This window comes from Mercenaria mercenaria, unplaced genomic scaffold, assembly GCF_021730395.1.
Source record: "Mercenaria mercenaria strain notata unplaced genomic scaffold, MADL_Memer_1 contig_4501, whole genome shotgun sequence".
Lineage (NCBI taxonomy): Eukaryota > Metazoa > Mollusca > Bivalvia > Venerida > Veneridae > Mercenaria > Mercenaria mercenaria.
The window spans coordinates 5,024-20,340 of record NW_026462734.1 but is presented as its reverse complement, the minus strand read 5'-3'; the positions used below and the strand labels follow the sequence as shown (position 1 = coordinate 20,340).

Sequence of the window (15,317 nt, the reverse complement as noted above, 5' to 3'; positions counted from 1 at the left end):
GATCTATACAAAAACATATGTTCTACACTAAAACCTTATCAAATTTGATATCTTCCATTGCAGGACTATGATGCTTTGTTAGATAAACTGAAGGAAATAAAACCCAGAACAAACCGGCTGACTTCAAACTCAATATCTTGATGATTGGACCTAAGGCTCGTGGAAAATCATCAGTCGTCAATTCAATTGTGAGTATAACTGCAGGAAAAAGTACAACAGTATGCAATGCCGACGAAACTAGCAGTGACAATGTTATAACCGTTGTAAGTTTATCATCATAAAGCGCTGGGTTTTGGCGTTTTCGGTACTCTCCATAGAAATATCCTTTGCCAGTTGAAAAATGTAAATACACTCGATCTAATTCTATCTACTGAAATTAATATGATTAAGTGATAGACAAGAAGACTTAAATTAAGTAATGATAATGATATGATTTTTCTTATAAATGGTAAACAGGTATAAAAATTACTTAGAGCAAGCAAGTATAAATTAAGGACAAAAGCCGCATTGCCATAAGCCGACATAATTTTTGATCCTCCAAAAGATGAGTTTAGCTTACAACTTCAGTTAAGATTGCATAATGACACCAAACTCTGTGTATAGCAAGTTTACACAGTAAAGAACTATCTTTTTGACGTCGTTGTGACTATACGTGTAATTAGAAAAATAATTTCCGAGCGATAACTTTTTTTTTGAATGATATACTGAGATGGTAATTGGTATGTTGATAACTTAATGTGTTAGAATTGTCGGCGATTGTATTTGTTTCCTCTAATTTCGAGGTCAGTTTTACTTAAAAATATTAAATAGTTGAAAAAAAGTTATTTTTCGTACAATTTTCAGGCCTCTTGTTTAAAATTGATCTTTTTGTTAAAAAAAAAAAAAATAAAAGAAGGAAAGGAAAGCAATGCCTTATTAGTTACAATTCAAGCTTAATCAATAACATCATTAACTGATTCATATCCTGTCTACGAAATGCCTTGTTTGATGTGTGTACGTTAAAAGATGAACCAATGATACTTAGCATTTATATTCAGTATTCAAAGCGTATATAGCTTTGGAACCCTTTATTTACTTTTACTGATAATTGCGTATTAGACTTTCATTAAATATGTTTATTTCCTTTTCGGGACGAAACTTTTGATATTTTTATGACAATTCAAGAATGTTTAGTATTGATGATCAGTACAACATTAGACATCGTGTAAAACCTATAATGCTATTGAATTAAGAATCGTTTTCGTTCAAAAATATTTTTTATTTCTTGTCCGGGAATTAACAAAGGTTAATTTTGTATTTTGTTGGGTTTAACGTCGCACTGACACAATTTAGGTCATATTGCGAATATTTTCAGCTTTAATTGTTGCGGATGACTCCAGGTGCCCCTACGCGCATTATACGGGCGGGCACCTGGGTAGAACCACCAACCTTCCGTTAGCCAGCTGGAAGGCGCTTCCTTACATGGAGAACTAAACGTCTCGAGTGATTTGAAGCCAGGGATTTTAACCACCCTGCCACAGAGGCCCCTTATTAATGGCCAACGGCCCCGGTGACTGTTACAGCAACAACTAATACCTGAAGAATCATATTCATCCTTTTTTAGAAAGAATATTTAATAAGCTGTATGAAAACAAATTCCTTAAGTGTCAAATCTGTGTATCTATATTTTTAGGTATAGGGTGAAATTCACATCTACTAGTTTTTCATTGTTGTAATACAGAAATTATTTAATTGTCAGTAAATGTTATTTGTCAAACAATGTCAGCACTAAAAGGTTTATGAAAAATAGGGGGAAGGAGAAAATAACGCTGACAACAAACAAGACGACATATGCAACACAAAATACAAGACCGACAGAAAACTAGTTGAAAATAGGGGCATCGCCTTGGAACGGTCAGTAACTTATATAAAGGAAACTAGTGATTTAAACGCGTTTAGGGGATGCCAACCTCGCACTTACTCTATTTTCAACAAGTTAGACAACATATTTTAAATAAAATCTTCCCTTAGAAAGGAAAGGCTCTAACATTAGCGAAAAATACCAGATCATATTAAGTAAAGCATAAAAGGTAAAATTAAGTTATAATTACAAACTTGTCTGAAGTCAGAGCACCAAGAGCTTAACTTATAAGGGCACGACTAAGAAAACTGCAAGACAAAATCCCTCTCCCTCCGTCCGTTTTATGTAGGATTTAGGAGCATCGTGGAGCCTACACTTTATTAGTCCCCGAATCATGGAGTCCTACACTTTATTTATCCCCCCGCCAAAGGCGAAGGGGATATTAGAAATGCTCTCCGTCCGTGCGTCCGTCCGTCCGTGCGTCCGCAACGATCTTTGTCCGGAGCATAACTCCAAAAGTACTGGAGGGATTTTCTTCAAACTTCATACACTGATAAAACCCATTGGGAGGAAGTGCAGTGTGCAAGAACAATAACTCTAACTTGCATATTTTTTGAGTTATTCCCCTTTATCTTATTTTCTTAAAAAAAAAAATTGTCCAGAGCATAACTCCAAAAGTACTGGAGGGATTTTCTTCAAACTTCATACACTGATAGAACACATTAGGAGGAAGTGCAGTGTTCAAGAACAATAACTCTACCTTGCCAATTTTTTGAGTTATTCCCCTTGATCTTATTTTCTTAAAAAATTTTGTCCGGAGCATAACTCCAAAAGTACTGGAGGGATTTTCTTCAAACTTCATACACTGATAGAACACATTGGGAGGAAGTGCAGTGTTCAAGAACAATAACTCTGCCTTGCCCTTTTTTTGAGTTATTCCCCTTTATCATATTTTCTTAAAAAAATTTGTCCGGAGCATATCTTTTTCATGCATGGAGGGATTTTGATATAACTTGGCACAAATGTTCACCACCACGAGACAGAGTGTCATGCGCAAGATTCAGGTCCCTAGGTCTAAGGTCAAGGTCACACTTAGAGGCCAAAGGTCAGATACAAGAATGACTTTGTCCGAAGCATTTCTTCTTCATGCATGGAGGGATTTTGATGTAACTTGGCACAATTATACACCATCATGAGACGAAGTGTCATGCGCAGTTCCCTTCTTTAGAATTACTTCCCTTTGTTGGTACTTTAAATAGCTTTTATTGTAACTTTTTCATTACTAGTCGTAGGGAAAAATCGAGACCACTTTTCTGTAGTACAACATGCATGCTACATCCAATTTTGAGGTGTATTTTGACCAATCTCTAACCTGGTAAACATTTTTGTGTGGACTTACAATTTTTTTTTTTTTTTTTTTTTTTAAGATTAACTTCCCTTAGTTGTTACTATAAATAACTTATATTGTAACATTTTTATAATTGACCGTAGGGAAAAAACAAGACTACTTTTCTGTGGTACAACATAGATGTTACTTTCCAATTTTAGGTGTATTTTAAGATATCTCTACCTGGTAAGGAGGTTTCTTGTGGACTTAGAAAAACAAAAGACTTACAATGATTACTAAACAACCACAAAATTAAAATTCCATTTGCAAATACAGCTGCTAGAGTAAAGAAATTTGCTGTGACGGGCATATATTGTGACATTCTGGCACTCTTGTTCCCTGTTAGCTTTCCATTCCTTCTTTTTACAGTAGCCATATAGAAAAACATCATAGCTATACTGTTCATGAAAATTAATAAAATTTAGCAGTAAACCACCTCACTAGTGACTACTGACTTATTCTTTCTTCCACATCTTTAAAACCCCTGATGCGGACCACATCTAAACGGTTCTTCAAAGCTTTCCCCAAAATTAATACTTTCAGACACTAACTTGCCAGGAACTTTAGCCTTCAATTATAATATACCCGGCGGGGGGATTGGCCATGTCTAACATGGCTCTTGTTATAATAGTCACCGCACCATGAAATAGGAAAGCGTAGCGATTAACTCTAGAGGGGTTACTCACTCAACGTGCGCTGTGCTTCATGATTTACAAATATCTAGTTAAAGTAAGGACTATGTTTAATTTTACGTTTTACGTATTTTATAAACTACATCCCCATAGTATTTCATGTTAGTGTTTCTAGGTTAGTATTATATTTTTCTAACAGTTTGGACGATCTGTAGTAAAATTTATTAAAAGTTTTCCATAGTAACGGTACCCCTTGTTTATATATATGTTTACGGAATTTATACGAACTTATCAGCAGCACAAGATATCAAACCAAAGTCGGCAAAGTGCTTAAAACGTCGAATACACGTGTTTATTCCACAGAAGTCTAACTGACCAATAAGACTAGTTTCGATTCTGACTTATATACACACATGAATTGTATTATACGTTCATACCGGTTCAACATTTGCATATGTACACAAGCCACAGTGACAGTTTAGTCTCTTTTAAACTGATTGAACCTAGAAAAGCTATACACACACACTCTCTCTCTCTCATTCACTCTCTCTCTCTCTCTCTCATTAAACTGGATCTCTAGACTGTGATACTTTTCTTAACTACGGAGTCCAGTTCGTGCCACTTTAACTCTTGCCTAACAACCAAGCCACAATCGGATCGATCGCATGGCCGCCTTGTCATAAGAAGGGTAAAGGCGGGAATTTCATGTTTAACTAGATCAGGTTCATGATCATAACAAGGTGTGTCAGTTACAAGTGGATTTACCACTACCGTATCTAGGCTAGGTCATTTCTGTAAATGGACACCTTTAAATGGAAAGCCAAGTCTAATATCAACAGTCGCAGGGCCAGTATCCAAATCTGAGGTTATAATACAAAATGTATAATAAATATTATTGAGGGGTACAGAAACAAAACACTCCAGCCCTTGTATAAGCGCATTTGTCTTCTCAGAAAAGGGCAGAAAATCTGCCAAAAATATGAGATTGAGAAGCTCCGGTATCCCTTAGGATCTTAAAAGGAGTAGACTGGGTAGAATCACAGATAAGTGATATGGAACCATAAATGGCTCATAAACCTCCATGAAAGAATCAGAATTTTTGTCCTTGACCTCTTAAACAGTATGAATATCAGTGCAAGACTAGGATTTAGATAAAAGCGAGGTAAGTTTTGTATGTCTTGCCTCATCTCTCCCCTGTTTTTTTTTCATTTATAAAATAGAGAAAAACATTCAGAGATAATGTCTGCAGGTTTCTTGCAATAGCTGCAAGTAAGTAAAGAAAATAGTTTTTATTAGGTTTATCACCCATAAATCTTTATCTTAGAGAACTTCTATTATTTGAATTATTACCAGATAAGAACCTAAATTCATTTTGTGAAAAGGAGGGGTTTTTTTTGTTGAAATTTTTTTTTAAGAACATATATTAGTTAAAAGTAAAATCATCAGCCAATCTAGCAGCCTCTTCAAAATTTTCAACCTGTATTTCATCCACGCATGTCAACTCTTTCTGCTATAATTACGAAACATTTGTCTGTAAGCCTGAAAGACAAGCTCATATCCTTTCAAGATTAAAATTTGACAGCATCATAATTTGGGCTTTATTCAACAGACATCTGTGTATAAATTTCACGTTCTTTGACAATTAAAACAATTTGTAAAAGAAGACTCCAACTATCATTAGGATATTTAAGATTTTCTGTTTCTTCTCAAAATGCATTAAATATGTATCAATTTATTTTCTTAAAAGGCTTTATCTAACCTGATAAGTTTGGTGAAATCAAAATGAGAAGAATTTAGAGAATTTTCTGTTCTTCTACTTGCCAATGCTAACGTTTTTCACTTTTAATTCAAACTGCATTTCATTTTTCTTCTTTCGCTTTCCCTCTCTTCTCTCCGCATCTCTTACTTTTCTCTACTTACCGTATTCTTTCTTTTTTCTTCTATCTTTCTTTCCTCTTGTTCTATGTCTCTCTCCTTTTCTCTTTTTTTTGAAATTCCAACTTTATTACTATTTCTTTTAATTTTATGACTGACAATGCTTTATTTATCACAAGCACATTATGTTGACGTCACGTCAACATGATATTTCGCGCCATGTTCGCATTTAGAAATAACGCCTTAAAATTTGATAAATAGTAATAGAATATTTAATGAAGGGTTCATCTAAGGAATATTAAACAATAGTATTCTAAATTTCTTGTCTGAGCATGGGTGACTATACTTCGCAAATGATACAATTCTTGACAAGTAGAAGTAAATCAGATTTTTCTAGCTAACTCGAACATCTCAAGGTATTACTCAGCAACAAACTTATTAACATAATCGACATTGTTATAGCTGCTGGTAGGAGTACTTTACAAAAAATGAAAATTAAGGGGTTCTTTTCATAAAAATAGTTTGTAAAAAACAGCTGAAAAGCCTCAGAATATAAATTCAAAACAATAGCAATTAATTTTTTATGTTTCGTCAAAGGGCAACAACTGCTTGTTACTTAAAATATTAAATGTCACAGAAAAACAAACCGGCAACTATGAACAATAACAAGTTATATGCATAAAAATAACAATTCCAATACCACAAAAATGTAAAAAAACAGCAAAAACCACTTCATGTCCAGGACCTGGTCAAATTTGAAATCAAAACAGTATATTAAGTAAGTGTTCTCAATGTAAGTTTCCCAAATGCAAATCTTCATGGTAAAAAGGTGCATTTTTAAAACAGGCTGAAAATGTAACCAAACCTATTTTATGATCATCACCTACGCTCAGTGCATGTTATAATGCTAAAAAACTGGCTAATGGTTGGCAGGGGCGAATGAGGGTTGAGGAGGATGTTCTGACCCTAAATGTCTGTTTGTTTAACATTAACATTAATTAATTTCTGTTTAGTCATTTTTATTCACTTCACACTACACTACACTACTAATGTGCATAAGCATTTTCCAATAAGTATTTGATTGGAAAACTTAACACCAGTAAGAATATGTAAGTTATATATTCAATTAACCTTCTGTAGCGAAAATAGCAAGGATATTTAATAATACATCAAATGTGAGCTCAGATGAGAACTTTATAATGTTGTTGCATTCTTTTTCCAAACAGTTCTGAAAAACACTAGCGAACTTTTCCTGGATTTTCGGATGTTTGTTTTCCAACACTGACAGCAAAACAACCAGCTGATTGCAGTTACATATTTTAGAGATCTAATAGCATACGGAATCATTTTAAGATGAATCACTTGCAGAAGTCGACTAGTGATTGTGACTATTGTATTTAGTTTCTCTTCTTTTTCATTATAATTAGAGTGTTTCTCAAAGTCCGTGCTGATCTGCCGGTTCCAATCTATCTGTAGCTGGTTGTTCTGAATTATTTTGTTCGTTTGTACTTTCGGTTGGTTTTGCAGAGGTTTGTTTTTGCCACTTACATTTATGTAAGATCTTTAAAAGACTTTCACATATCAAGTATGTTATCACCTTTTTATCTTTGGAGGGTTGTAATTCAATGACACAGCTGCCTGGCATTCCTTTGTCTGTCTCATCAGAATCTTCTTTATAAAGACAAAAAGCGATAGAATAAAAGCCACCTGCAATAGAAGGAACAATTCCAATTGGATTTTAGCAATTATTTTGTAATTCAGAAAAAATGCGTCTTGCTCGCAAATAAGATAAACATATATGAGCAATGTATAATTATTAATATTATATTTGTAAAAGCACTTCAGTTTGTTTCTTCTTGGACGGTAATAATACAAAATACAATGTGATTCCAACATATCTTTATACAATTGCTAAAATTTTTATTATAAGGCATTTACCCATGTATAACTGAATGTACTCAGTGACTACAAAGGCATATAGACTGAAACACTACTGGCAATTTTTGTCAATATTGATGCATTCAATATATGCAATATTTACAAAACTGGATTAAAAATGTGTAAGCTCTCAGGGAATCATACATATTCCATCATCGATTAATTAAATAGACAATGGCAGTATATAAATAATTGTTACTGTAGCAGACTAGTTACGGAGTATGGAGCGACTCTACGGCTATCTCGACGCACTTCAAGACTACTGTTTGAAAAGTTAATCAAATCAATAAGAAGATCCTTTAGAAGGATAAAAAGCAACCACGCAACATAATACTGACTCGATTGATTTGTCAATTATTGATTCTGTTCATGAGGGGAAATACACACCCATCACGCCTATGGAACCGGTATAGGCGAACTTCTGCTTTTGCAAATACACTGAATGTACCATCTTCGAGTCCAAGTTCGGGGCGCATTTTTACTGCCGCCGCCAAACACACTGTGAAATCTATAAGAAGTTCTTTTGGAATCATGAAGCTAGTGTAAATGGACTGCCTGTGATATTACTGTATCTTTGTGAATGGGGTCCGCACTACTTTGTAATTTCTAATTGTTCTATTAGCAAAAATTACAGAAGAGCCAATGGTGTGCTGAGACAACTAGTTGATTACAGCCCTGGATGATTATAATGTAATTATTTTCAGTCAATATATCTTAAATTATTAACAATCACAAAATACGAGTGTGTTTATTACAAAAGCTACACTTTTCTCGCTTGTGACTGATTCAGTAAAATTTAAGCAAACGTATTTAATTTCATCATACTCGCAAACTTTTTCCATATCTCGTGCTCTTTTTTTCGAAAGGTCTCTGCGTCACAGAAGACTGCAAGTATTCCGACATCTATTTGATTATTTTTTGTAGTATTTACTCCTTGTTGTTGTTGTTCGATTTCTTTTGCATCTTTTGTATCAATTTTGATCTTTCCAACCATGTACTGTTTGAGCTCATTTATAATCTGACAGGAAAGATCTGTTCCAATTGTGTCGTGTATAATCAAGGTATTTTTCGTCATCTAAAACACACAAAATAAGTAGCAAAATTGAATTGTTTTTCAGTATTATATAAACAATAATACTTCTTCTAATAAGTATACACAGCAAAAAGCGGTATATATCAAGTTCTAACATGAAAAAAATGATATAATGTCCAATGAAGGACGATTTCTCTACAATGAAAAAACAAAACCGAGATTAAGCTATATAGAAACAAATTTGCCCACGTGTTTAGAAACGTTCATAACGTTTTATAGATATATTATAAATCTATATCACTTATTTCTAAGTTGTAACATGATACCCATTTCAATGTAGTAACTAATGTAATATCTACAATGTATTTTACAGCTGCTTTTCTTCAGATATAGAGGGTAGTAGCAATACAGCGAAAACATTATGTGTAAAAAGTGACATTACAATTATTCATGAAATTTATTTGTTTATGATAATACACATTGTTTGACTATTAAAATATAATGAAGAGGTCTTATGACAACTATAATTTGAAAACACTACCGTAGCAGCTTTTGCAAGGTTTGTAAAATATGCACATACGTTAAATTGTGCTTCATATGAAAATCAAGATTTATCATACCATTATCAAATATTACAAGTTCTGTGGTATTCAGTAAATAATTGTAAAACAAAGTAAATGCGCTGTAAAAGACCACCTCCAAATAAAGACCATAGTTTGGCTCTACCGAGAGTGGTCTTTATAGACAAGTTTGACTGTACTTTTGATAGAAATAATGATTAAATCCCTTTTCTCACTTGCAGTAGTGAAACTTAAGATATGTACGCTGACTGTACATAAGACTGTAAAAGTCATGTTTTTGCAAGCATCTATACAATAATCTAACTATAATTTCAGAAGAATACATATCCCTTTTTCTTATTTAGCTGCAGTGATTGTGATTACCTTATCTAACCTATGTATAAACTATATCAAAGTATATAGAACTTTTTGATAAAAAGTAGCAATTCCATAATAATTATTGTTAATACATGCCTATCGGTATCGTCCATGACGGTATGCATATTTTTTTTGCAAAGAAACGTATATCAACTCAAAAGTTTGTGACCTGATATGTGTATTCCTAAGTCATTTACAATATCGAATCATTATTAATTACACATGGTCTATATCTGTAGGTCAATATTATGCAAAGAGGTTATTTTAGATCACTTATTGTACTTGTTTCATGCATGTATATAACATTCTGCAGAGTGTCTGATCACTTTGCACATAATGCAGACTGATTAAAGTCAGTCTGTAATTATATTTGTATTCAACTATTTGTAACTATCATAAATGTTACAGACAAGACTTTATACAGATGATTAATACCGACAGTAACATCATACCTATAATGACAAGACGTGTAACAGTAAAATATTTGATCTAATTCTATCTTAATTCAACCGAAAATCTCAATATTCGACTTCTTTTATTGCCTTACCGGTAATATCATTGTGAGCAACTAAAATATATAATTTCTTCAAACCACTAGAACTTATGACATGCTTCAATGCCCTCATTCTATTTTGCACGCCATCATTTTAGATTTTGTATGATAATTTTAATACACTTTTCAACGCTAATATTTGAATGACATGTTCTGCAACAGAGGATCAAAATGCTTATGATAAAAACTGTAAATGTTTCAAATTACAATTTAAGTATTCATAGCCTTAAGTATTGTATAATCACTCCTTGGATATGGTGCCTGCTTTTTAATTTTGTCTTTTGACAGTTCCTGTGACTGATATGCAGGCTCCATAACCTCAGATCCCCTTTCTAAGTTCAAGTTTGTTTGGTTCTGCCCATTGTTTTCTCGTATGGGGCAAACCCATTACTTTATCTGGGGACCAAACGCCGCTTTTCGTGGAATAACACGCCACAACACGTGTATCATTGAAGGTTCCATGTTCACCGCCGTTTGAAAACATCTGCGGATGTCTCTTAATTGCTTTTTATACTTTTAGCACGTTTAAATGTTGATTTCTACTAAACCCGGGGCTAGAGGGCGTGGACGGTAGCATGCATTCCCACTACCGTCCATGAACTGGCTCAATCGGCCTGCAACATTTTCGTTTTTGTCGTGTTGAGTGACCTGTGAAGTTTCAACTTTTTCTATTTTAAAGCATTTCACTACCTCATACCTTTTCACGCCTTTGTCTGTATACCTCCGCTTTAGACAGGGCTTCAGTAAATTAACTAAGTTCAGTTCCTTCTTATTTCATATCAAAAATTCAATCTTGAGAGTCCTTTTTCAGTAATTAAAGAGCATTTACATGATATAAAACTATGTCTTCTCACCAAAAATAATAACTTAGACGTTATATAACATATCAGAAAAATAATCTGCTTCGAAAAACATACCCGCCCCACCCCTGAAAATGCTCCTATGACGTTTGCCGTTTAGCAGTTTCAGGTATGTACATATTTCCTCAATGAATAAAAGTAAATTCACAATGAAAGCGGTCTTAGATCTTTTCCCAATACAATAAGCAATAAAAGTAAGTCAAAAATATACCTGAAACATACCATTTCCAAATTAATATAAGTTAAATCTGAAGATTCCCTATGATAGTGATCTGCAAAATTACTATGTCATGCAGTAGGCAACAATACATACCAAAAATAAACTGCAACATCAACGGCGTGGAACTTCATTTTTGACTACTTCGCCGAGTAGTCACTTCTTATTTGGTGTATGCAGTTCTAAACGACACTGCACGGGTTAAGAATTAAAGATTATTTCAAAGGATTTAAAAAGAATATAAACTGTATGTTTCGGGCTTTTTAGAAATGACGTATCCTGTTTTGCTAATGACATTCTTATAAAGTTTGTGTCATTAACATTTATTACAATATATAACTCTACGAGGGGCGTTCAATATGTAATGTTACTCAGTATGTAGTTCCGTAATCGCTGGTTATTTTTAGATGCGGTTTTCGGCAAATTATTGAGCAATTTATTGGCAACACAATGCTATATAAATTATAAAGATCAGCAGGTTCAAAGTAAAAATATAATCATTTTAGTGAGGTGTACTCTGGTATACCGGACCATAATTATAATTTTGATTTGTCCTGGGCATCCAGAGTCTCAAAAAAATAGAACAACTTGTAAAATCACAAAATTCTATCATTTTTCTACGAGGTACAGCAATTTGTGATGAGTTTGCGTTTGTTTTAAACTATTTATTGCATTCTGAATTATACAACGCAACAAAAAATCTAAACTCGAGGTTGATTCCACCTGGAATGGGTGTTGAGAGCGACTAATCTCAGTTTTAAGATCTAATTTCGCAATCGAGAATTAAGATACTAGTATCAACTTAAAATACAAGAATTTTTTAAACGATGATTATAGCGCCTGACAAAATTGCAGAGGCTTATTGTACTCACCTTATCATTTTTTGAGTAAAAATATACACAATTTAAAACTCTTATAAACTTTTTTATTTTAGTTTTCATGTGTTTTTGTGAAGATCATGATTTGTTGTATCTGTTTAAACTGAAAATTGAACTATAGTTCTAGTTGTTGAGTAGTAGAATCTAGGAATTGCGTATTACAATCTCAATATTTTGGACACAATATTGTCCAGTATACCCGAATATACCTCACTCAAATGATTATATTTTTACTTTGAATCTACCGATTTTTATAATTTATATAGCATTATTGTGTTGCCAATAAATTGCTGTATAATGTGCCGAAAACCGCGTCTAAAAATATTAAGCGGTTACGGAACTACATACGGAGTAATATTAGGTTATTTAACATTGTTCTGTACAATACGCAGATATATTTGGACGAGTACCCAGCTGAGAAAACCATATTGGACGAGTCGAGTTCAATATGGTTTTCTCAGCTGGGTACGAGTCCAAATATATCTCGTATTGTACAGTACAATGTTAGATAACCTTTTTATTCTATATCTATTTTATCTTACTATAATAATAGTTTAAGTTAAAAATGTTTCACTGAATATTGTATTCCTGCCTTTTCTAGTTTTTCCCAGCTTGGTATGAGTGCAAATATATATTATACAGAACAATGTTAGACCTTAAATAACCTTTTTATTCTATATTTATTTCACTTCATACGTAATATACGTAATTCATTGACTGTTGTTTTTTCTGCGTATCATCATTAAAAAAGTATATGGTGCAACCTCCCTACAACAGCCATTTGGCGATTTGGGTGGTAATAATACCTGGCTGAGATATTATGCCCACAAACATTGTCAGCAAGTTTGGTGAAGATCGGATGAAAACTGTTCGACTTAAAAGAGCGGACAGGGCTAAACTCCCCGTTTTTCGAGTAATTCAAGGGTGCCTGGTACAATCTGGCTGGTTATCGAAATTGGCCAAGATGTAATGCCCACAAACATTGTCAGCAAGTTTGGTGAAGATCCGCTGAAAACTGAATTATAGAGCAGACATGTTTTGGATGCTGACCGCCCGTCCGTTGCCATTCATTATCTTCTCCATTTTGTTTCTTAACCGTTAAATAAAAACTGCTGAGGTAGCTATTCAGACAGTCAGGGCTGATACCAATTTCTAGGTTTCGTCCGGAACGGCTTCTTTAAGCGACTTTTCAAATATTCCAACATCTGATGATCCTTTTTACTATATTTTTAAGTTTTTGATTATTAACGAACGTTTTAAGATCTAAATCAGACAGCATTGTTATCCCTTCAATCGTTTTTGTGTGTTGTAAACAAAAAAACTCAAATTAAACCCAGATTTCAAGACGGATAATCAAACTCTGTACATAGAGCGCCTACTTCATCCGATTTACATTCGGAACATTTTCACGCGTTTCGGGCTTTATCGTATGTTTAACATGGGACTGTTGAACCGTCCAAATACAGAAAATACAGGATTTTTTGTACGCGCGTGCGTCCAAATACAGAAAATACAGGATTTTTGTACGCACGTGCATCCAAATACCGTAATATATTGTACGGTCACGTGTTGCAAATGAACGTTCGCGATTGGATAGATAAAATAGGTAGAGAATAACATTATATATTGAAAGTCCCTCGTAATTTAAAATTTGCTGCGAAACTTTAGTTCAGCAAGCATGTTAGTTATGAGGTATATCAAATACTTGCCTTGAACGTAGTTATATCATCCTTCAAATCGTTAATCGCTTTAACTAGGAGAGCACGTGCTGACTTGTTGATAGGTCTGTAAAGAGTCACAGGAACAAACGTGCGCTGGAGGGTAAAGCCAGAGAAATCCATGTCTATAATTTCTCTGATGTTTTTATACTTGTAAGGCCTCTGTATAAGTTCTTTTGTTTGTGAAATATCTGAACATCCTTTCAAATGGAAGTAAAGTATTATAACTGGGAACGTCTGGTCTGAAATTAGAAAGAATCGCAGCTTTGACTAATTCGCAGAAAGAAGTATTTACAGTTATCCGCGTTACACCGTATATCGGATAACTGTTGTCCAGTAACAGCTGCATTACAAAACATGTAGCAAAGAACTAGTTTTGGTATAGACAAGGGCGTGGTATTATGCTATATAAAAAGAAGTAATAAGGAGAGTGTTCAGCTCTATAGAGACCTTTCTAGATTCATCTTCTACTTTTCTAAAATATCTAGGTTTTTTATAATTTAAGAGAAAAACATACATATGTATTATTATCATGCTAAGTTTCGATTTTAATGTGTATATGATGAATTTCATATAGAAGAAATAAGCATCAGAATGATTTAGATATTGCTTATGCATATGAAAGTGTTTCATTCACGTTATTCAGCAGTTTTCAGTTGGTCTGAGTATTTATCTGAACATTTAATTTGTCTGCTGGAATGTTTCGACCTGTATCATGTTCATGTTTTATTTAATACCAGAAAAACTAATATAGTAGAGCAAGGAAGTCGGTAGAGATACCTTTCTGTATGCACCATTTAGGTATCACTACCTCCTCCCCTCCCCCCCACCCCCGCGGCTCGCAGCTTCCCGACTTTCCTTTCAAATGGTATTGTCACCATAATGAAATTGACCCGGTGAAAATTATAAGGTTGAGTAACAAAAGAAAATGTTTTGTTTTTATACAATAAAGAAAATATTTTATTTTGAAGAATATAATAATTTTGTTGTATCATATGAACAATATTGAAATATTTGTTACAATAGAATCTGACGCTTGACTCTGAATGAACTAATCTCGCACCACGCACAAATGACTTGTTGTTGAAGTTATTGTAAGGAAGCTGAGAAGGGACCTAAACATACTTAACAGAGGCGTAAACTTGTGCAGGAATACTGCACTTCAATGAAAGCACGGATAAAGCAGTTATCTGATGAAAGAGAGACATTTAAATCGGTATTCGTTTCATACTATTGTAAGAATTAGACCCGAGATTAAAAGCTTTATTCAGTATGGATGAAGTATATATTGGTTACAACACATTAAATATAGCCGTTCTCCTTCATTCTATATAAAATTGACATATTTCCAATGGCCACAGCACACTTCAGATCCCATTTTAAATGTCTGTAACTTACATTTTCTTGAAGAATATTATCAGTGCTGAATAAAAATCAAGAGAAAAGTA

The 15,317-nt window shown here is 33.7% G+C and overlaps 1 protein-coding gene across 1 annotated transcript; it reads right to left on the bottom strand.

Moving 5' to 3' along the window:
• Window positions 1–5,520: 5,520 nt before the first annotated feature.
• LOC123546907 (uncharacterized) lies at window positions 5,521–14,113 on the bottom strand. The gene is made up of 3 exons (XM_053535123.1): window positions 13,861–14,113; window positions 8,498–8,747; window positions 5,521–7,441 (listed from the first exon to the last, which is right to left on the bottom strand). The coding sequence occupies exons 1-3, from the start codon at window positions 13,990–13,992 to the stop codon at window positions 7,170–7,172; spliced, it is 654 nt and encodes a 217-aa protein (XP_053391098.1). The 5' UTR covers window positions 13,993–14,113; the 3' UTR covers window positions 5,521–7,169.
• Between the last annotated feature and the right edge of the window lie 1,204 nt (window positions 14,114–15,317).